The 24,751-nt window shown below is 36.7% G+C and overlaps 1 protein-coding gene across 1 annotated transcript in view; it reads left to right on the forward strand.

Moving 5' to 3' along the window:
• Nucleotides 1-24,751, forward strand: part of NEK7 (NIMA related kinase 7) — a 71,137-nt gene that overhangs the window by 17,084 nt on the left and 29,302 nt on the right. The window contains exons 3-5 of the mRNA XM_058842254.1: nucleotides 195-335; nucleotides 10,605-10,667; nucleotides 11,246-11,356. Coding sequence (XP_058698237.1) covers nucleotides 195-335; nucleotides 10,605-10,667; nucleotides 11,246-11,356 — 315 coding nt within the window. The remainder of the gene's footprint in view (nucleotides 1-194; nucleotides 336-10,604; nucleotides 10,668-11,245; nucleotides 11,357-24,751) is intronic.

Below are 24,751 nucleotides of genomic sequence, written 5' to 3' on the forward strand. Positions count from 1 at the left end.
CACAAATTACCATCACTATACCTAGTGAATGTTTTCTTTTAATATCTTGTCATTAGTCTGGAACAGTTTTGGTTTTAAGGCATTGGAGTGAAGCAATTTTTATAATTTAAACCATATTCCTTTACACTGGCATGATTAGTCTTACTGATAGTAGTCTTAAATGCAAACTTTCTTTGCAATATCTTTGATTCTAGAAAGCCTTACGACCTGACATGGGCTACAATACACTTGCCAATTTCCGAATAGAGAAGAAGATTGGCCGGGGGCAGTTCAGTGAAGTTTACAGAGCAACCTGCCTGCTGGATGGCGTACCAGTGGCTCTAAAGAAGGTTCAGGTAAGGATGATTTTTGTATAAATATTAAAAGGATTGATACAGTTAAATTGGAAAGGCATGTGACATTCCAATGTGATTTTAATGAATTTTTAAACATTTAGAGATAGCAGGGAATTAAGAACTTTGGAAGTCACTTCATATGTGACTTTATATATAGTATTCCATGAACCAGTGTTTTGAAATTGAAAGTCCAGAGTTGCTGTAAAAAGATAACTCATTTAAATGAGCTGTATTTCCTAACTGAAGCTTGGAATCTATAAATAATATAAATATTTAGTGGTATTTAATGTGAAAATATATTATGCAAATCCATGCATTTTTTATTGAATAAACATCTGTAATCTTTCAGTTAAGTAGCCATGCTTCAAATGTGCATAAATCAAATAACGTCTGTATGTAATCAAAATTGTAATAGTGAAAGGGAGAGGCGTTATTGTTTCAAAAGACTGAAAAGTACCTGAGACAAATACAAACCAAAACTGTGCTTGAAAGCATAGCTCAAGAGTTTCCTTCAGATTTTGGGATGCAGCTCAGTTGATATGATCATCTTCATGAATAATACATCCATGTGTGGGACTCTACATGGTAATTAAATGCAAGTGCACTGTGGATCTAAATGACCTGCATTGGTCAAAAATTTTTCTTGAGGAAGCCTGACTGTTTCCAAGGTACATGGTTTAGCCAGTAGTGAAACAGCAGTTGTCACAGAAGATGGAAGAGCAGCCAGCTAATTAAGTTACTGTGGCCAAGAAACATTGAGCCTAGCCCCTGCAAATTTTAGCATAAGAAATGGATTGAGTATTTGTTCAGATATTTTATCTTAGCAATTTTAAAAATGTTTAAATCAAAAGCAGCAGTTTAAATGCAAACAGCTTTTCAAGCTGAAATATTTTCACTGTCACACAGGCAAAAGACAGCTCGAGCTATGCCTCTATCCAGGGTAGTTTCCATTCTTTTTGTTTGGAGCTGCTCAGAGATGTTAGTTGTAAGACCATTACCCTCTAGAATTGCCTACTGGATTTACTGTGAAAGTTCTCTGACAACGTGTTTAATTTTGAAATCAAAACTAAAATTGGCATTTCACTTTTGATCTTGAGATAAGTTTAGTGGAATACTTGAAGGAGTACTGCCATCAGATCTGAAGGGGTATTTTTACCTTTATAGACAGCAAAACAATATGTGTAATATTCTGTAGATTGTTTTTTAGAGTTTCTACATTTTAATAGTTTTGTTTTTGCTGAGTTAAATGCATGCACTGTAAATTTCTGTCATATCTTGACTTGCTGTTCTGTTTCTGGGATTTCCTGTGTGCTGCAGCACCAGGAGGCAGGGCTAGTCCTGGCAGTCATAAAAAAGGGGACTTGGTTCCCCCTTCTGGGAAAACTGCCAGATATGTACTACTTCAAAAGCTGAAATATATTCTAAGAACTTTGATCAACAGTCTTAAAACATTAGGCTAATTCCTCCTTCATTTTCAGCGTGTGAGAAACGAGAAAGGTCAAATGTGACTTGAAATGCATGTCAATTAAGGTGGATGTGGAATGCTTGGGTACTTGAAGAAAGTCATAAAAGTCCAGCCATGAAATTTTTATAACACTGGTTGCATTAAGAATACAGGGACATTTTAGCATGTGTATTCTTAATAGCATTTCAAAAGTCAGTATGTATAGCTGTATTCTCACAGCAGACTTCCCAATATAATAGAAGATTTTTTTTGATGTCTGAAGATGACATCATGCTGTCCATGTGCAGGTGATGGTTTCTACAGCCAAAAAGCTTTCTTATTTAATTTTTATTTAATCCTTTAATAATTTACTAAGAATATACTTGCTTGTTAGTAGGAAATAATGTTAAAAAGTTGTGCCTTTCCCAAATGGCTTGATTATGACAGGGTTCCAGTTGTCTTTAAGTGTCCAACATAGGTTGCTGGTTTTCCATTGAAAGTTATTACCTAGTGGACACGAGGAGGAGGGGCTGTTCTCTGTAAATTCACTTCCCTTGTGGAGGCTGGATGTGTGTAGGAGACTCCTGTCTGAATGGAAGGTGAGACTTGCTTAACCTGGAAGGGGAAAAAATTCCTAGGCATATAATGACAGCTTAGAAGGCTCATGGCAGCACAGGGTGTTTGGCACAGCCGTTCCAGCTTGCATAGTTGACATCTAAAGCTGTTCCTTTTGGACAGAACACCATCTTAAGTGTTACCATGTTTCTGTGACCTTTCCTAAGATTGCCTGGAAATACTTTTGGTAAATACAGTCACAATACTTAATTTCACTATAAAATTTATTTTCATAGATGTCTTTTGTTGAGAAGTAATTCCTTTTCAGAGGAGCTGAATAATGGGCCTGCTCTATGATGGTACTTCTTGCTTTTGATTTCAGTCATGTTTGATTTATTCAAATTAAAATACTCCTTTTTTTCTCCAATGCCTTTTTAAAGGAAGTTCAGCATGGACAAAATAGGAGAAATGCTTCTTTCAGTTACAGGAGAGAGGCTTTATGCTCTCTATTTTACACCTGTCCATGGATTTCACTCTCCACATTAAGACAGTGTGTGTGTAAATGCTCTACAATGTGTTAAGTAACATAACTGAGATCTGAACTTCTACTTTTCCATTATCTGTCCATTCTCATCTCACATCTTAGATACCTTCCTTCCTCTCTAATCTTGCAAGTTATGTCTGTTCCATCCCCTCCCCATTTTATTTTCCTGGCTGGGTTAGGTGTCTACCTGTTTCCTTTATGTCTGTTTGGTGATGGTACCCCATGTGTGTCTTTACTGTCAAGGGCTTATGGGGTTTAGAATCCATCAGTTATCTTCTCTTGGAGTTCCAGGATCTTAGGCTGTTATTTGTTCCAAAAAGATTGCCAGATTTGAGTTCATAAGAAGCTTTCCAACAAGAATATTTATTTTTTGCTAATAAAATTTTGTCTGAAATATGTACAATATTGCTAAATGTTATATTAATGTGTACAAAATATATGTTTGTGGAATAAAATGTGAGCAGAAACAGGTAGCAGCAAGATGCTGTGGGAGAAAGGACAAGCAGATGACAAGGTGACAGAAACCACTCTTCCTGAATTTGTAGTTGCTGCAGAGTCCAGATGACAGAAAGAAGTACTATTCTTGATTTGGTTTTTATTAGAGTATATAGCACAGTGAGAACTGTTTAACTTGAAGGTTTTTTTTAACAGTAATTTAACCAGCAGAATTCACAAAATTGTGTTGGGTCTTTTCTTCCTGTTTTACCCTTTGTGCTTCATCCTCTCATGTTTGATCTTCTTTTTGTAATTAGGAAAGTAACAATTAGATTCTCTCTTTTTCCATCATGGAACTATGTTTCTGACATGTTGTTACAATATTACCTAAATAAAACCAGAAATAAAATCATGTATTCACTACCCAACTTTTACAAATGTCTAAACTATATTTTGAATTAAAGAAATGTCAGAAAATATCAGCCCCAAATAAACTGTCACCATAGGAGTATAAATTGAAAAGCTTCTAGGTAAGTTTCTTAGCATGTGCTAAGTCTCAGATCCAGACTATGCTGCAGATGATGCCTGAGGAAGCAGCAGTGCCTCTCTGCTACTTCATCTCTGGGTAACCCCTGCAGCAAAACACCTGGGGTGCAGTGTTCTGAGCAAGGACCACTCCAGGAGTCACTTCCAAGGGCAAAGTAAGCAATTACTGATCACAAATCATCTTTAAATGGCAAAAGAGTAGTAAATATCTTAAGTCAGTCACTGTAAGGCTCAATTTAGGAGCTATTTTTTAAGGAAACCTTAGCTGCTCAAAATTTCAAGTATGTAAAGTTGCATATTTCAAAAAAATTTCAGATTAATTGCATTTCTGCCTTGTATTATTCCATCTTTCTTTTCCTTTCATTCCAGAATTGGAGGCCCCATGTTAGAGATTCAGACAATGAATCCTTTTATCTAGGACGTACATTCATTATTCATTGTACATTGTCAATGGATTGCTACTTCAGGCCTGAATTACAGTTAATTAATCTTAGAAAAGCACTTGTAATTTCACACTTTATGAAGCACTGTTGTCTCAGCACAGCAGTGCTGTGGTGGCAAAATACTCTAATGCTTGTTGCTGTTCAGTGTTGTATCTCTTAATATTTATGTGCATTCGGGTCTTTATTTTGCTTACTTCTCTGAAGGTTTATGTTACAGCAGTCATGCTTGTGATTTGGTTTGGAAATGTGTTTTGGTATTTTTATTGTATACAGAATTACGAACAGAACAGACAGGTTTATCATTTAAATTTATCCTTTTCAATGCTGAAAAGGAAAATCTGGAAAAGTGATGGTCTAGAGCAAGTGGAATATGGTACATTCCCAACTTGGCACTTCATTTCAGGTGATGGATTCGATTGGTAACTGGTAGTTGATCAGATACAGTCTGGACTTAGAAGCTAGAGCTTGATGTTCTCCATCAGGTGGTTCCATGTTTCTAAACCTTTTTGCTATGCCTGTAGCTTTCTGGGCACGTGTATACAAGAACTTCACTCAGGAAGTTGAATTCGTGTACTGCAACTCCATTGTTTAGTTTACACATCTGCATAGGAACAGTTCCTGCTCTGTAGCCTATAACAGCTTTGAAAGTATTCTAAAAATACCAGTATCTCTTGACAGTACTTACAGCTGGCATTTCTGGAATGCTGAAAGAAAGAGACTATAATCTATGCTCATATGAAGGTACTAGAGAAGAGATTGAGTGCAAAGTTACCAGAGATCCCTTAGTTGCCTTGCACACAGATGTGTGGTAACTATCAATATATCTTTGTCCTTATACTCTCCTTTTGTACACAGTTGATTGTCGGATGAGATGAAAAACTGAGAGCTAAAAAGGTTTATTACACTTAGTGTGCTTGCTAAGTGGGGAAAAAAACTGCTAAGGGCTTTTGAAATGCTCCTTTAAATCTCTTCAGCTGTATTTGTGTAATTGTTTTAGGGAGTTTCACAGTAACTGCTAACTAAGATAAAAAGCTTACCACAGTTAGACTTTCTGATTACACTCTTTTTGGAAATGTCACATCATAAAAATATTTACTCTATTGTTTGCTGCTTATTAGGTTTCTTTTAATACAATCATAATTCATTTTTAGAAATGTTGATCTTATTATACTCCTTGAAAATAGAAATTGGGGAAAATAATTAAAAGTTTAAATAAGAATCTATTACACTGTGCAGTCTGTGCTGAGTGGAATTGGTGCTGACTAGATAAATGTACCTCCAAACTGAATTACCCTATGATCCTGACCTCATAAGTGGAGTCAAGAATTCAAATTGTTAGTCTGATGAATACCCTGGCAGCCTAATCTAAATACAGCAGTTTTTGTTGTTAGCCAATTAGAGTGATGATAACATTTGTTGTCTAATTACTGCTAGTTTCCAATAATCGATGTGTGGAGCATCATCATTGACCTGAGCTCGGAGGAGGATGCTGGTAGTGTCTTTATGTAATGTGAGACTTTGCTGGGTGGTTTCAGGCAGTCAGTTTGTGTGATCCAAAAGCTTATTGTTCAAGCCTATCCAAAGATTTAAAGTTTCTTTTGGAGTTATGCTGTATCTGCTGTAATTTCCTTGGATATAGAGCCGAGCTGGATCTCAAACCGGGTTAGATACAAGTAATTTGACTGCAATGACTTAGAGTTAATTCACTCAGCTGCAGGGCATGTGCTGCTACAGCTGAAAGCAAGCTCAGAAAACAAGTACCATCCCAGGGAGGGCTGGACAAGAGGTTGGAAGTCCTTAGGCAGTGTGTGTCTGGGGTGGATGAGACTTGTGGCCTGCTGATGGTGATGTCTGTACAGGGCTAAAAGTTGTGTGCATGTGAGAGAGCTTTGTGTGCAGCACTCATGCTGGAGCATAGGCTGACCTTTCAGCTGGGCTTGCTGAGTCATAGGAGCTGAAGGTGGAATTAATCTGCCTGCAAAGCTATAAACTGTTCCAGTTGTGATGGAAGTACTGACATCTCTCCCCAGTGTTACACTAATGGCCAGTCTGCAGCAAACTGCAGGCAAAGGGCAGCCTCTCCTCCTAAACAAACCTTCAGAGTACTGCCAGGTGCCATGTGGAGTTCTGACATGCACTTGAAATTCTGTTCTTAAAGTCTTTCATTGCAACTTCCATTTTTCAGGGTAAGACGTTCTTCAGTGTTGAGTCATCTGCTGGTGAGGAAGCATGGAGGTTTTTTCCTTGTGTTTACAGTAACCTCCTTGTGTGAGCTGACATGGCTTTATAACACTGGCATCCTCTGGTCTGAACTGCAGCAGTTTAGCAAAATAAAACATCTCTTCTGCGAGAAAATCTCTGAAAGCTTTTTGCGTCTGGTGTTCTTCAGAGGCCATGAATTGAATGATATTTTTGCTTTTTTTTGAGGGTTTTTTTTTTTTTTAAAATCTTATTGTTGGAGGAAGTTAATGTCCATGAAACTTGAAATTCTGGGTTTCTGGGAAATGCTATTTATAGGCTTTTGAGGTTAGATCTGGATTAAAATCTGAGAACCACAAGAGTGCTAAACAGTAAATCTTAAGATTGTCTGTATTTGAGGTTGTATTATAAGACTTACTTTTACTGCCTTGATATATTTAATTTGGGTAATTTTTTAAGTACCCAATTTAGCTGAAACTGATAAATTTACAAAGATGCTTATGAAGTGCAGCACAAGTAGAGGGAGTCATGTTTATAAAACTTAAGTCTGTCCTTTGGGGAGAGCAGCTGCTTGGTCTAGTCAATTCCATACTATTTAATAAGAAATTAGAAGTACTGGAAATACTATCCAGAATACACACCAAAAAATTTGTCTTTCTTTCCTATGCCTTGATTCTAGATTTTTCACAAAACCCTGGGTCTAGGGTTTTATTTTTGTTGTTTTGTTACTGCTCTGTGAGAGGTACGGATTTATGTCCCTAGCAGAGGCATAGCTTGTAAAAAGACTTTTCTTGGAAAACTTGTTAGTTTAGGTGTGTAGGGGATTGTTCCTGGAATAGGTGAATTAGTATGCCTCTTGGCATATTGGAACGCCCATTAACAGGTGCAAGCTGCCCTGTTTTGCCACATCATGAAGCTCATTTGGTTTGAATCTTGAAACTGAGTTTCTGGTATTTTTCCAAATCTTACAAGGAGACAGTTTGTGTACAGTTTTTAGTCTGAAATTCTGTCCCCTGTTTTGGTTGGGTTTTCCAGTGTGTTTGGAGTTGAATCTCTGTATCGTTTATAAGGAATGATCTTATCTCACTGTTGTCTAGAACTTGGCAAAAATTGAAGCCTCAAGATGCTCCCCTGTACCTGTTCCCTTTTTTTACTTGTTTCCTGGTACAGTTCCATTGGTTGCTTTTGGGAGATGGTGTATAAATTTTTCCATTTTCTAGTCTCTCAGGTTATAAGGAAAAATATTTGATTTCATGCCTTCTCAGTATTTCCTCAGTTAATGAGCTACCTATAATAATTAGGATTTTCTAAAATGTTTCCTAGGAAAATAATTAGACTCCCTCATGACTGTAGCAAACTCAAGGACTTTAATCTGTTGTCAGAATTATTAAAGAGCAATGCTTTTTCATTCAAAGTGTAGATATGTAACAGATAGATAGTCTACAACAGACTATTTCATCTCCTTCTCAAAGTTTCCAACTTGAATTCATAAGCTCTTTTCTGTTTTTCATCAGTGTTACTTATCTTTTAATACCTGTACTTGTAATTTCACATATAGTATTCTTTTCTTCTACTGCATCTGAAATTGCTTTCTCAGTGTTAGCATTTCTTTCTTAACTTACTTGCTGTGTTCCTTTTAAGTCCCCTACAGTCTCCTGCTTGAATAACTGCTTTTAACTCAATTTATTATTTCCCATCATCATGGCATTAGTATACAAATAATTGTGTGATGGCTTATTCAATTAATTTCTTATTCAGTAGTTTTGTTTTCTTCTTGTTTTCTTCTTTCTTTTCTACCCTTTTTTTTCTTCTCTGTAAATCTGGAATTTTTGTGGTTTTGGTTTTTTTTCCCCCCTCTCCCTGTTCTTCAAAAAGTGAGTCTGGTATCCAGTCCAGGCTCTTGTTTCTGATGCCACCTCTGAGGACAGAAGATGGGATGTGTCAAGAGAAGTAGTGGTTAGTCAAGAGCATATGTGTGCTCTCTGAGGCCTGTGCTCCATACATGAAGTTTCTAGACTTATCCTTTCAGTTCATTAAAGGAATGACAAACTTACTGTGCAGAGTGGTGTAGAAAATGAAGGTGAGGTTTAGCAAATCAAATGCAGACTTTGTTTGTTTTAACTTCTTTGGGGAGAGGAAAGGAAGGTCTGATTTAATTGATTAGGCAGCTGGTTTGAGATGACCTCTTTGCCCACATTCAGTACTGAAACTGTTGTTAATCCATATTTTTGTTTTGGGGGTTAGTGGTAAGATATTAAATAGAAGTTGCCAGCTGTTGAGCTTTTGGTTATTTTGATCTTATGGAACCAGATACTTGTGATTTTGACAGGACATAATATATCTTTTCTTGGGGACTGTCTAGAAACATGATGTGCGCAAGAAGTTCTAACTGGAAAAGGTAATTTCATAAATGTTGTGGTCGTGGATAAAGCTGAGGGTGTCTCTTATTCTTCTGGATAGTTCAAATATAATACACAGACCACAAAGACGTTGGTGATCTTTTTTTTTGTTTCGTTTTGTTAAACTTGTTTGTTAAATTCAGAAACTAATTACAAATGAGAGAGGAAGAATTCTTAGAGGAAGCAGCATTTTGGTAATTTTTATGGGAAACTGTCAGTGTGTGGAGGTGCACATTTGAGAAAGTGAAGTGAAACTCACTTACCCAGAGGTGGGAAAAAAGGAGTGAAAATAGACATTACATTAAATATGGATGTGTAGAATTTGGACAAAGACTCTAATGGCAGGAAAAAGTACTTCAAACAAAAATTGAAATTAGTGAAGAGTGGCTAACTGGAGAAGACAAAAATTGCATTGCAAAACATTGCAAAATAATTTGGAGTAGATGTGAGGTGGAGTAAAAAATGAAGAGCAGAGATGTCTAACTGTAAAAGCCTATAAAAATCAAGGTGACAAATGAGGGCTTAGAAAAAAAGGGCTCTAATAAACAAATAGCATAACCCAAGTCACTTCTTTGCTGGCTGAAGGGAAGGAAATCAGAGGAGTTGGAGGTGACAATGAAGTTTTGATCCTGAGAGTAAAATAATATGTGTTATTTAGAATTGAAATGGAAGACTGTAGCAAGACCAAGGGTGTCCTGGTTTAGGGCAAATTTGGGAGAGAACCTCCAAATGGGGTTCTTCCAGAAAAGCAAATTCAACTGGCCCTTCCCCCAACTGGTTGAGGAAAAGAGGTTTCCTTGTAGAGAAGTGGAAAAAACCTGTTTAATTTACAGAAATTAAATAGTATTAAACAATAAAATCTCTCACTGTTCAATGAGATGTCAAATTCAGGGAAAAGTCCTTTTCATGTGGTGTAGCTCAGCCCGCTCAGTTTTTATCAGTCCCTCCAGCACTGGAAAGTGCCGAGGCCCAGGCCCCGGTGGGCCACAGGCGTGAGTTTGGCTGGGTGTTCAGTCCAGAGCAGGTTTGAACAGATCCAAGGGGAAAAAAATGAGAAAAAAGTCCAGGGAACTCCTCTGCCTCAGGTAGCTAAAACTAACTAACAGTAAAAGAGAAGCTTTGTCCCACTGTCTGTCCATGCTGCAGACACCACAGTTCAGGAGCAGGATGCAGTAGAGTGATATTTTCCTTCAACACAAACTGTGCGCTCCTCCTTCCCCCCACTTTGCTCTCAGAGCCAGTCTTAAAGGTGAAGAACTTAATATATTAACATAAACCAGGTGATTGGGGATGCAAACATCTTGAAGTCACCCCAGGACAAAGGGGAAAAAAGGTATGCTAAATACTAAGGAATCAGTATGTGAAAATGGTGTGGCAGAATGGGATAGGAGTCTGAGATTTGAACCATTTTTGAGGTGTGCTAAGTTATTGCTGTGTGTTGGAACAGATACGCAGAGGTGGCAATTAAATGGTTGGAAAGCTTGTACTTAAAATGGACTTGCTTCCTATAAGGGGACTAAAACAATGGCTACAGCCCTAAATCAGTGCGTCAGAACATTAGAAATATTTCTTACTGTAACTTTACATCTTTTCATGAAATGCATAATTCAAGTTGCTTTATAGATGCTGTGAAATTATGATAATAATTACTTAATTTACTATATTTTTATCACTTAATAAAAATGTTCTATCTTTTGTGCATAGATATTTGATTTAATGGATGCCAAAGCCCGTGCTGACTGCATCAAAGAAATAGATCTTCTTAAGGTAAAAGATTTGTTTAGAAAATGTGCAGCCATCATCAAAAAATGTTATGTTGTTCATAGACATGATTGGGATGTCCACTGTTTTTTGTGTACAGTTTTTAAAAGCCTCACTTTGAAGAATTTTGTGATCTTTAGTACTTTAAAAGTTAATATTGAGAAGTAAATCTGATGGAATAATGAATAACACTTCAAGTAAAAATATCTGCCAGAATTGCAATATTGTGAATGACTGAGTCCTTTGTACGGTAAAATCCTGACTTCAAAAATTGATTTTGCTATTTACTTCAAAAATCAACTTTGCTGTTCCAGATAGTTTTAGCATACTATAGGATATATACATTGAAGTAAAATTCCTCTAAAATTGCAATGTCAGTCACCATGTAGATCCTAAAATGACATCCTGTTCTTGCAAAGTATTTTTAAATGCTTCTCATCAGCATATAATTTTTGTAATTTATATCATAGTGAAATAGATTTTAGGGGATTTTTTGTTTGCCTAAGTAAATTATGGTCTATGTTGGTCTTAAAACATGTGACATGCTCTACACTAAACTGTGTATTACTATTTTGCTTTCTTAGCAATTGAATCATCCAAATGTAATCAAATATTATGCCTCATTCATTGAAGACAATGAACTGAACATAGTGTTGGAATTAGCAGATGCTGGAGATCTCTCTAGAATGATAAAGGTAGGGATTAACTTTTTTTTTTTTAAAATAATGTAATGTTCAACTTTGGCTTTTCATTCTGTGTAATCATCACTGGGTGAAATGCAGTGAAAATGTCAGGATCTGGAAAGTAAGGTGTTTAGTCTGTTTTTTCATTTTTTTGTTTTTTGTTTTGTTTTTTTTTTTTAATGTATACCGATATTGATGCTTATGTAGGTATTTTTAACACTTTGCTCAGAATGTGCCATTTGGGGCCATAAGTAGACTGAAGTTATATTAGCACTAGGGAGGAAAAAAAAAAAAAGCTTGTAATGAAAAGCAGTCACCACCATTTAGAACAATTAATTTTAATGGCATTGTGGATTTTTAGGTTCAGTTGTGTTTTGTCTTCCAATATTTCATTCTCAATAATAGCAGTAAAAGCAGAGAACTCCTCTAGAGCAGAAATGTCTTCTAGATCTTGAACTGCTAATAATATATTTCATATTTCTTTGAGATTACATGAAGTGAGTTTACTAACGTGTGGTTGTGCATTACAGGTTAATCGAATTTTTTGGTAATATTTAAACACCTATTTAGCTAATCAAAAAAATTTATCAAAGACCCATTGTGCAAGATTTTGTATTCTAAAACTTATATGAAGTTTTAAATGCCTTTTTTAATGTTTCTCCGTCATTTGACAACTACTTCCTTTTGTTCCCTTCTGTTTTTCCACTTATGTTGGGTCTGGAATGTCCTTTTAGCATTTTTCCTTGTGTGCACACCAGCATTATTGCTGTCAACACAGCACACCACCACTGTGGGCACAAACAATGCCAGTCAATTAGTGTTCACTCAGCAGCACTGGGCACAGAACACAGTTAGACTGTTTTGCTTAGGACCTACATGAATAGAGAATGTTAATTTCTTCATTAGTGACTTTCATGCTGATTTTTTTTTTTTGAGCCTTTGAGGAATATTCCTTTCTAAATTGATAATTGTAAGGTAGGACAATCAAAATTTAGTTCTAAGCAGGTTGACAGCGTCTGTTAATATTTATAGCCAAATGTGGTATTTTTCTTAATCTCATGAATTATTGATTCTGTGGGCTTACATTTCATAAAACATAAAGGAAGGTTTGTCTTTTCTTTTGAATGTTCAGTTTTGACACAACAGTTACTAATATGAGTACTCTGTGACAGATTGCCTTATGGCATGTCTGGTCTTATGACCCACTGAAGCTTTTTTTTCCCCTTGTTTTTTTTTTTTTTATTATTTAATTTTAAATCCAATGTGTAGCTTTTTCAGTGCAGTTGGCCTCATTACACCTTGTTCAAGTCGGTGGGTATTTCTTACAGGCTCGATCTTGGAGGCACTTTGTGATTGTCCTCTTAACACAGGGATCATGTTTAATGTAGCAAACTTAGATTGCTGTTTGATGTTAATGACAGCCTATCAGGCTATTATTAAATATGTATGAGGTGTCACAATGCACTGTGTCTTCATGCTGCTGGTGGAGGAAATGATTTGGTAGATTACTTTGACAATATGAGTTTAAATGTGGGGCTCACCAGTCTTAAAAATGTAGTTTAAAAATTGCCTGAAAAATACATGATATGTAATAGCATGGAATCTTCCTAGAGGAGTAGCTGCCTGTCACACTATTAAGGTAAATAACTATGTTGTGTTACCAAGACAAATAAACTCCTTTGGTTTCCAGTGTTCTTGCTAGAATGTTAGTCTTAAGTTGTTGGAGAGTGTTGAAACACCCTCAGAACAGTGTTTGGATACCAGGCTGTGTGATTTGTAGAGGGAATTTGGGATGTTTCTGAAATTGTGAATGACCACAGCTTGAATGACACTAAAACCAATGATAATTTGAGGGGAAACTACTTAACTAGTTTACTTAGGTATTTGTTATGACATTATTGGCACATCAGAGAATACTTATAAGGCTGCTGTGCCTCACAGTGCACCTTAATGAATTCCTTAGTTCTTCTCTTAATGAACGACATCCTTACTGCCCAGCTTTTATATTGTCCCTCTTGTCACCTGCGAATAATACTCTCTTTGTCCCCATTGTATAGACAACTGAGGAAAATCACTTGGTGCATTCAGATGTATTCTAATAGAATTCATAGAATCTGCTGCATGTCCAAAAAAAAGCAGCTGTGCATTGGCATTTACATATCGCATAATGAAAGCAGAGGTATTTCATGTGTTCTCTCTGCTGCTGTGTTTATGTATGTACATACAAAGATTTAATCCACTTTACCGTAATTATTTTTGTAATTATCTCTGTCACAGGGAGATGTTTCAATATAGTCTCCATTCTCAAAAGCAAGAGGGTTCAAAATTGAGGATTTCTTACTGTACAGCTTTTAGTGGCCTGTTAGAATACTTGAATGAGGCATATCAATAAAACTGAGAGTGAAACACCAGTGAGGTGAAAATGTTTGTGTTTGACTCAGTTGGTTTTGCACTGCAGTACTTCAGCACTGTGTAACCCTTCTGTGGGCGTGGTGAAAAAAAGAAAAACTCTTGATTTTTCTGCCAGTGAATTGGGTTGCTGGATACTATTACCTCAAAGAATTGCATGTAAATCATTATTAACTATTGTGCTAAGTCCCAGTTCCTCATGGTCTGTGGTCTCCACTGCAGAACATGTGATAGTATGTGGCTGCCAAGGTTCAGGGTAGTTCATGAGAACTAGTGTTACCTCATAATACCACCTCATTCTGCAATACAATAATATGTTGTAAGGCAAGTTTGAGGCTTGGTCCGTTTTATTATTAGTCGTGGTTCTCCTCTGCTACAAACATTTTCTGTGGGTTTTTTAGTTTGTTTGTTTCCTTGTTTTCAAGTTGATATATTGAACAAAGATATTTCCACAAATAAGGAAGACTCTACTAATTGAATTAAGAAAATACAGTGTAATAATTCAGTAAAAAGAGCTAGTTAGTAAAGTCTGTCCTGAAGGTGTTGGAACAAGAGAATTTGAGTTATCTTACAGAATAATTAGCATATTATTTAAGGTTAAATATAAAATTACTAGGCTTGCAAGTAGGGATGTTATCAAGGCACTAAAATAGTGGGGTTTTTTTAACTCAGCAATAAACTTCAAAGGCTGTTTATTTAATTTCTGCAGTTACTTTTAGTTTTTAGGGTCTTCTGGAAAATAATCTTAGTGCACCAAAAAAAAAGTAAACTTTAAACTGAATGTGTCATACAGATCTTAAGGAAGTTAATCCTGTTTTGGAAACAAGCATGAAAGCATTCATCTGAAAAGTTGAAAATATGTATGTAGCTGTCTCAAGATAGATGGAAAATAACTTGAATTCTACAAAATGTCAACTAGGCACTTCAGCCACTCCTCAGACAGCACTTTTTGTGTGTATTTTTTCAACTTCAAATAAAGATAAACATACTATAATTATCTAGGTAAAATAACAAATATTTAAAAACCTTTCATCAGTATAAAATTCCTATTGATATGTCAAGTTTCTATAGCTAGGACCAGTGAATTCTTTATCCTTGAGCTTGTTTTTTATAGGATAGTCCAAATGCAGGAATAGTCACTTTTTTCCAAGCAACTGATGCAGATCTAAATGGTTCCTTGAAGGAGCTGGAGCTCTATTTAGACTTGTATGAAGTCTCATCAAGTATAATTTGTGTTTCTCTAGTGCTGGATATTTTGGGCTTCACTGTATGAAACTGCATCAGTCAATTTCTCCACTCCACATGGTCTGGAATGTAGACCCTCCTTCCCATGCCAAAATACATTAGCTCTGGAGTGTTTGAGACTTTGCAGAACTGTGAGGTTGGCTAGCTTACCTGTCTGAGGGGTAGCCTGCCCTTTCATGAGCTTGGAAGCAATTTTAGCTTCATTCACTGGCAGCTATGCCAGCAGGCTGCTCTCCTGCTGGTGTGAAGCACCCACGACTCCACGGCAGCATCCGTGCCACTGCAGCCTGAGCGTGTTACGGTGAGAGGTGGCAGCCCTTGGGCATCTCTGGATGTGTTGTAATGGCAGTCATTTGGAAGGGACAGCTATTACAGTCTGCCTCACCTGAAGTGTTCAGTGCCTGCACAGTGCTGAAGGGAGGGGTTGTCTCTTCATTCTGAGCTGCAGTGGTGAACAGGTGCAGGTCAGAGACGCTTTTGGGAGCTCAGCGGTGCATCTCACCCCTCTGTTCTTGTAGCATGGCAGTGTCTTGAGGGGGCAGGTACTGCAGCAGCAGCTCATTCTTTTTTCTGTCTGCACAGCAGCTGCCCTGAGCGCTGGGTGCCTCAGAACCCATAATTACCCATTCTCACTGCAGTGAAGCTGGTTGTGTTGCTGGGAATGGAGAAGTGTTACTTGCTGTTTTTTCCACCTGTTTTCTGGTGGATTGCTGTTCTGGGCATGTGCTAGAAATATAGAGATGCTTTTGCAGAAAGTAGGATTTTCAGATAAGTATTGATAGTACATGGTAGCTATAGTTGGACTGTTTAATTGCCACAGGAGTAATATTTTTTTGCTGTAATATTTGCAAGATTTTTGGGAGTATGAAGTTAGGGAAGCATCTGTGTAAGGAAGAGCTGCAGTGTCGAATTCAGCAGGTGGCCATGTGTTAAATTTTGCATGCCCTTCCCAGGATTTTGGGAAACCCTCAGCTATTAGCTGAGGGCTATTTTTTGGTTCTGTATCTCTTTATTATCCAAAACATTGATCTAAAACGTTAGCAGTTGTAGGAGATAGTTGGTATTCCTGTTTGGAAAGCTGGTGGGAAAAGTGATGTTTCCTGTGTATTTTGAATGGCAGTGTTGCAGAAGCTGTTTTCTGCCACACACACACGCGTCCAGCAGGACTAACTGTTGGCTGCTAGGATTGCTAAATATTTAGTTGTGTGAGAATGTTTTCAGTTTGTCAAAATATAGTAAATTCCTATTAACACGCTGCATGCAACATTTCATTATAATACCATGCAACCGTTGAATCTTTAAATAATCTAAGCCCCTTTGTGCCTTGAAACAGATTAAAACTCAGGAGATTTTTCTTACAGTAATGGCTTTCAAAATTTACCTAAATTTCAATTCTTCTAGCATATGTGCTTAACAGAAATTGCTGGAGCGTAATTCCAAAAGTTGAGAATTTCTGTATGCGTAGAGCTGTGTGAACCTCCTGTGTCTCTTGGTGCTGACATGACCTGAGTGACTGTCAGTACTTTGACCTGGAGTATGACGGGTGACTGAAATGGCATTGCCAGAAATAGCTTTTCCAGGTGCTTTGGGTGAGCTAAAGCTTTCCTTTGCCTCAAGGGTGTTTATTCTTTCTAACAACCTGGGAAAGGGAGTAATCTGAGAGAAGACAAGGCTGGAACAAGTAGCTGATCCTTAAGTGATCCTTAAGCACAGAGAGAAGATCTGACTGGGAAGAAGGAAGACAGGCACACCTGTGCTGGCTGGCAGTGTTTGAGAGAAGGCAAGCAGGGAATTTATACCACTGGGAGTAGAGACTGAGGAGTGTAAGAGAGTAAGAGTAGTGCGTTGGGAAATTGTGAAATGGGATTTCCAATCCTGGACATGGGGACAGGGAGGTTGGAGAAGAGCTGAGGTGTCAGAGAGTGGGACAGATGGGGCAAGGATCCTTGAGACAAACAAACTGGCTGTCAGCAGGGAGAGAGCCTGGATGAACTAAGTCAGACTGGCTGGGAACAGGATGGGATGTGACTCTTCTGAGGGTGCAGCTGTGCTGCCTTCTTTGTTAGGCAGGGTATTGGGGAAAAAAAAAAGGTTTTGTGATTAGTACAATTTTGTTATTAGTACAGGGTTTTTCTAAAGACCATACTTGTTCTTTTCCTAAGGGACACTGAATAAACCACTTCAGCCATTGCTTTTTGGGGAGAATTCTAATTGCTTATTCTGTATTTCTGACATTCAAGGCAAAACTCTGGATCTTGATTTGTAGAAGTGTTGAGCATTCATAACTTCATTCTGAGTGGAAACCGTGCTTTGAAGATGAACTGTTTCATAAAGCTATGTATTTTGAGAAGGAGGTACTTAAATTGGTGCCAGAATTAACACTTTTGATCTCTATTCTTGGCCCACATTCTAATCTGTAAAATGGGGATGTTACTACCTCATCATTTCTAAGGCCATTTGTGAAGATATTTTATTAATTTAATATTCCAACAATGCATACTAGGAAACTGTACCCCTTGCTGAAACTTATGTTTAATAATAGGTTATGAATAGTGCACAATAAACAAAGCCTAGAGACATTTTCAAACTGCTCATTAGCTGAGTGTCATGAATGAATGAGTAAAGGGTCTTCTAACATAAATAAAACAGAACTGAAAATTGCATACAAACACTCTAAAGGAGGAGAAATTACAGTGGCTCTAGTTCTGAGATTTTTCTTAGACATATATTTATGTCCAAATAATTGACATATTGGTTTTGGGAAAAGTATTTTTAAAGTAGTCTTTTGTGCATGTTTGTGTAGTTCGTTTCTTTTTATGATGCTGATTCATCTTGATCTATAATTGTAGATTTTAAAACATGGAATCTGGTTCTTTTGGCTTTCAGCAGTGTCTCATGCTTTTTTTTCTTTCCATGACTGCTAGATTTAATTTAAAGGAAAAAAAAACCCAGTACCACCACCCCCACACCAAACCACCTCACACAAAGTATTTTTATTGTGCATATGGTTATGTTTTAGAATATAGAATAGTTTGGCACTTTGCTGAAGCTGCATCATTGATATATGTTAAAAGCTTCAAAATATTTTTTTCCTCAGTGGTTTATTTTTTGCTTTCTGTATCACCTTTACCATAGCTTTTTTCCTTACTCATTTTTGAAAAAAGCTTCAAAAGATAGTGTAGCTTGAAGAAGCCTTTAATATAATAGGATAGTGTAACACGGAGTGTCCTAATTACAGATCAAAGCTAAACTATTTTTATATGCCTTTTCCTAAAGGAGGAACCTGGGGCTTTGAACCAGTCAGGCTAATTTTTGCCACTAACCTTTTTTAAAGCTGTTAATTATTTTTTTTTTTTTTTTAAATTTTTACCTCCTGTAATTAAAAAAACAGTGCATTCTGTTCAACTTTGTGTGTCTGTGTTAGCTGTGTACCAGGTAAAAACGTGGGGCAGGGTGTTCAGAGGGGAAGTGGCTGCTCTGTGGATGGAGCTGTGAAGTCTTAAAATAAAAAGTGAAGGCACAGAGCCTTGGCAGGGTGGTAGAGCTGCTTCTGGTAAGCTTTTCTTCCACCTGTGTGTGTTACTGGGGTGTCTGACAGGTGCTCCACTGTCACCTTTGCCACAGGTAAGCAGTGAGAGCAGCAGCACCAGTTTACCCTGTGCACATTACATACATGTGCTGGCAGAATGAGAGCTGGCTGGTCCCCCAGTTTATAATCACTGGGATAATTGGGCTGGGTAATTGCCAGGCAGCCTTGTTAGTTTTGCTGGGAGTCAGCCATTGTGTGTGTCTGCCACTGGAACAATAAGAATAAGCAGGCAGATTTTCTGCTAAAATAATTAGACAATCACCAGTGTTTTGTCTTGTGGCCGATTGCCTTCACAGACATCACACCTGAAGCTGTTGTGGAAGTACTGGCTGTACACACAGGGAAAACAACGGTGTCAGTCAGCTATGAAAAGTTAACAGTAAACTTCATTTAACTTATGCAGGCTGTACCAATAGGCTTTGGAGATTTCATTTCCACCTTTGCCCACTGGTTCTGAAATTGTCTGTGAATCTTTAAAGAGCAGGGAAAGTCAGAAGATTTTATTTAATAATATCTGGGTACTTTTCTTGATTGAAATGCCTGCAAACAATACTTGGGGACTAATTTTAATTTTTCACAGAGTTGCATTTGAAAAATTTGCACCGTCAGTGTTTGCACTATGTGGGTAACTTGCTCAGAATAGATTTCAAATCAGTCTGCCTTGTTTGTAGAGAAAAGAAAAAAAAAAGTTGGTAGTCTCTGTATTTACTGTGTCATGCTATTGCTTTTTATTAAGAAGCAGAGTTAATGATTCAAGCATGAGTTTCACCTCTTCATGCTGTATCAGTTTTCCCAAGGGGTTTTTTTTGGAGAGAGATGCATGTAAACAAATACTGTTGAATTTAAATGTGTGGCTGTGTGTTTTAAGAAGCCCTGCTCAGCAATAACAGCAGAGACCAGGAAAATGATGCAGTATTGGAAATTTTATATTAGTGGTTCTGAAAGTATATTGGATTTCAGCAGGTGATCTGTATTTCTGAATACGCTATGTCCTTGCTCTTTTGCATCAGCAGAAGTGTTAGGTGTAACAGAGGGTCTGTAGGTGGTCTGCTTAATAAGGAAAATTGAAATGAATCCTTGCAAAGAAAGGTGGCTAAAAATACGTTGATGTAAAGTGACTTTGTGCAGAGCTTTCTAAGGAATATGAGTTTAATCAGGAGTCTTACTAAGTCTGATTATTAGCATGAGAGAATATATACTAAAAGGTAAAACATGAAAAATTTTCATTGCATTTTTTACAAGGCTTATTACTTCTTGTAAGTGAATGTCCTTTTTTTGATTTTGTGTACAATAAGATTCTGTTTGAGAAGATGCTTCTGTCTCAATTCTGTGGTGTCCCTGCAGCATTCTTCTGGTGTGGTTTGTTGTTTTTTTTTTTTTAAGTTTTGGGTTTTTTTGTGTTTTGATGTTTTTTTTAAAGAAAAGACCACAGTTTAATTCTACTGACTTGTCCTTCTGATGCTAGTAGGTACTTCTATTAGTACCATTATTTTGTGTGTTAATTTTTGTACTGTATCTTAGTCTTTACCTCTGGAATAAAGTTTGTTGTATACTAAGATGACTAATATGGGAAGATCTAATTTTTTAAAACTCTTTTTTTGTGAATTCTGGAAGGGTAAAAAATAAATGTATGACATCTTCAGTAAGGGGCGATATTAGCAACTGTTAATGAAAGTTGGTAAACAAACCAGGTAAATATTTTTATTTTCATCATTTTGTTGGCTGAATACTTGCTGCTTTTGTTATGTTCAGCTGATAGATGACAAAGAGTTTGGGTGGGTTTTTTTTGGTATTTGTTCTCTTTTTACAAGTAAGAGACAGCTGCTGCTCTTGAAATGTAGGCAAATTTGATGACACTGTATATCAAACTGAATGAATGAATCAGAATGTGGTGGGAGGTTCTATTTTTGTTCTGCATAGAAAGCAAGAAAAAAAAGGCAGAAAACTTGCCGTGGTATAAAGAGACGGGCAGCTGAATTAATCAAAGAACAGAACCAGACAAAACTCCTGGGATGCTGCATTGCTACTAGAATTATATAGCTTTTAAAAATAGGTACAGACATCCTTTCTATATTCATGAGTCTCCAAAATGTTGGAATGTTGTGGCCCATCTTCACTGGTCTGTCTTTCTGACCGTGCATGTCCTTGCCCATTGTGATTTGTTTCTGTTACATTCACAGAGTGAGAACTCTTGCTTGTGCTTTCATAATTTCCTGTTATGGCTGCCTGACCTTCTCTTTCCTCTTTGTTTTTCCTGCTCGTCCATATTAAAAAAAGCTTCCAAAGAAACACAGTCAGAAGTGGTCAAGATCTTTATTGTGTTACTCAGAAGTTCTGTGTAATCATTTTTGCATCTCTTTCCTCTTGATTCAGTTCAAATTTCTTCTCACTAGGATCTGGTTGTTGAATCCCTGTGTTATAAGTTTATACAGTAAAATGTAAAAACCTTCCGTGCTTTGTATTTTTTTAAGCTGTGGATGAAGTCATGAGAACAAAAAATGTGATTCAGGTTTTTATCAAATCATGAAAGAGAGGAAGGAATCTGTTTACACTAATGAAATCATCATTCTTGTTTTAGTTTTCTTCCAAGTACAGTGTTTCAAAAAAAAGCTCTGGGCTACAGCATGGGCAGGGAAAAATTCAGATATATGTTCTTGTGGGCTTGTTTGACAGTTCCACAGTTCTTTTCTTTTTTTAAATAATGACTCTGCAAAATTGTTTAGATGATCAATTTATCAACTCCCTGCAAGAGAAGTTCATAAACACCTTGCTTTCTTTAGTCCAGTTAGCTTCTTAAACACTTGTGTTGTCTTTTTTCTTATTTATGTCTATTTATTCTCTATTCAGTGAGACTTAAATGAGACTAAATCACATCCCTTAAAATCCTCCAATAATCAGCATCAGAACTGAATGCTAAATTTTTTCCAAGAGTGGTTATTGAGATGAAGGCAGTCATATCTGAATTTCCAGTTGTGTTGAAATCGACTGTGTTCACTCTCTCTACTCATCTGCAGGAAATTGTTAGTTTTATTATAAAATCCAAACATAGTCCTGCGTGCTTCCTGTAAGTATTAACTGAATTGTGCCTTTCAATTCTAGGTAGGACCAGCTGCTAAGTGCTGTCACTTTTGTTTTTGGAGTTGGACCTTTAAACCATCATCTATAGAAACTCCGTATGATATAATTTCATGAGTTTATGTTGGCTTTTTTCTCCATCTATCCTTTACATTTTATTTGTCCAGAAACTGAATAGTGTTTGCTATTTAGGTGCAGGGCAGATATATTTAATTTCATTAGGATGGAAACATTTGGAGAATATTTAATTTTTCTCTTAGCAGTACATTAGAGAACCAGGAGAATTCTGTTTTCCCACAATGAAAGTGCTCAGTCATTCTGTAAAAGTGATGGAAATATGAACTGGTGATATATCCTGCCTGCCTTAAAGCTCTTTAACGCATTTGATTAGCAAATTTCTGACCACCAAAATGTCCAGTTGTATTAAATGACTGAATTGCAGTTTTAACTATAATGTACTGACATTGTGGTGACTCTTCAAAGTAGTTTTTTGTGATTTCATTCTCAGATGGAGATGGAAATTCCATGGGATATGGCTTTCAAAACAATTAATATTTGCTGGGAGCCAGCCTACTGCCAAAGTGTGCCTGGTGTTCTGTTTACCTGATAAAGCACTGGCTTGCAGCACTGCCCAAATTTTTAATGCACATGTACAGGCAGCTCCCTTTTTGCCCAGTTTCAACTAGTTTGAGATTGATCTTTCACCTCAGACAGGATCATGTTTTTTTAATGTCACACCCTAGAAGGTCAGTGGTCTGAGGGGACATCAGGACTGTCCTTTGAGCCCAAGATGGGTGGAAGAAGGAGAATAATGAAGTGTTGAAGATGAGAGCACTTTAGAGAGCTGTATGTCAGGCTGTATTCCTCTGAGGGCAAATCTGGGCAGGTAATGCCAACCTGTGTACAATGGGAGAGAAATGTGTGAAGTTAACTTGGTTGTGTGGGCTTTAGAATGCTTCAGGCACTAAGCAGTGGATTAGTTTCAGCATTGACTGTGGTGCTACTATGCTGTGCTGCAACAGAGGTTAAAAATTGTTGTTGCATCATCATATCTTCTGCATTTTGGCTTCCCTGTAAGGAGGGAGCAAACACCACAATCGTTAGAACTGTATTTTGCATTGTGGACTCTCTTAAATGAAGGAGAAAAGAAAGGATCCTTTGAATATGTTTTGAATACAGTTCATGCATGCTGTATGAATTTAATTACGCTGTTTGGCATAAAAATAGTTTTGTCTGTGTTTTCAATGAACTTACATTTCTTGTTGGAAGGTAAGGTTCTAAACAGAAATTGTATTTTCCTTATTCACTTTTCTCAGAATTAAATGTGCCTGTGTTTCCTAGAAGCACACAACTTGTTTCAATAGCTAGTTTTGCAAAACTCATCTTTTGGTGGTGACTTTTTATCACTATTTTGCCTATGAGTGAACAACAGCCTAAGAAAAAATGAGAATGTGTATTTTGAGGGAAGAAGATAGAGTGAGTAATTAAGTACTGAACAACATAATGTTCTTTGAGTTTATTTTAAAGATAATTATATTATTTTTAAGCCCATACAAATGAAAATATTGTCTGTTTATTTGTTTGGTTTTAAACATTGTTACCAAATCTAGCGGCTCTCTTTTCCATCCTCTTTAGATGGATAAATTCTCTGGGGTTAAGTAATATCATAGATGTTTTCTGGAGGAGGTTATTATTGTCCTGCAAAATTATTAATGCCTTCAGCAGAATGAGACCACATCTGACACGCTTCAAGTTGCATCCTCACACTGTAAAAACTGAAGTCGATTTTGTAGTGTACATCAGCTGTAGTGCTAGGGATGGCAAGCGAATAATGTGTCACAAGAAAACTTGTACATAAATACTTTGAAAGTACACTGATGTACTTAAGGTAAATCAGAATGGGAATGTGTAATTGAAAATCTTCCCATTTCAGGCATTTTGTGAATGGTATTTCATAACCGCTTGTACTTGCATTTGAGTTAAAAAAATAGTAATTCAGAATGTTTAAATAAAGTACCTAGTTATAATTATGATAATTTCAGAATGCATTTTAAATCAAGTAACTATGCTTTCATGTACACATACTTAGAAGTATTGTGTATTTGTTTTTAAATTAAAAGAAACCTGGTCTCCATCTTCTGTTGACATCAAACAATCCTCTGATATGCAAATCCAGCGGTGGGGAGAACAGATACACAGGGTTTGTTTGGATTCAGTCCAAGACTGAAATAAAATTATATTTAAAGATGTGATTTATATGCTTTGCCTCATTTAAATGAAAATGCATTTTGAAATAATCCCTGTAACTAAAAACATTTGGTAGAATGTTAAGATCCTTTGTAAGCCTGATGCATTTTGCTATAGGTAGTTTAAAAGCATCTCTCTCTCATACTCCTGTGTGTCTCTAATGTGCAGATGCAGCTGTCAACTTCTCAGTGGCATGTTTTAACATAGTACGAAAATATTTCTATTTTTGCAAATTAATAAATGTTTGTTATATGTACTTTCTTAAAGCATGCACGAGTGTGAAGTCTGTACACACAATTAATTACATCAAATACTTTGCTTTCCATCTAAAATTTTGCTAGTCTTAATGTTGTTTATGTATTTTCTCCTTGTGTGTAACTTCAAAACCTAAGACAGCATGATTCCTTTGGAAACAAAGGCTAAACAAGCAATGATTTTACAGTGTTTTTCCCTTCAGCTGCAGAATTTATAATGATTAAACTTTTACATTTTAACATGGCTGAATCTTTGGAGGACCATCTTTTGGAGGACCATTATTCAGTTCCTGAGTACAACATTTGAAGATGATGTGTATAGCAGAGTGTAATTGTTTTGTGTAAGCTTTAGCAGGCCACCTCTTATCAGTGATCAGGAATGGGTTTTCATACAGGATAGAAGTTACTTGAACAGGAGTTATATCACTCTGGAATTTTCAGAAATCACAGTTCTTTTAGTTCCCTTTCATGTATTGCTGAAGATTTTCAAGCTAACGTGACCAATTATTCTTACATGATCTTTTTAACTGTGTGATACTGCTCTTCTTTTTTTTTTTTTTTTTTTTTTATTTTCAGAAAATGAGGGTA

This window comes from Poecile atricapillus, chromosome 7 (assembly GCF_030490865.1).
Source record: "Poecile atricapillus isolate bPoeAtr1 chromosome 7, bPoeAtr1.hap1, whole genome shotgun sequence".
In the NCBI taxonomy this organism is placed as follows: Eukaryota; Metazoa; Chordata; class Aves; order Passeriformes; family Paridae; genus Poecile; species Poecile atricapillus.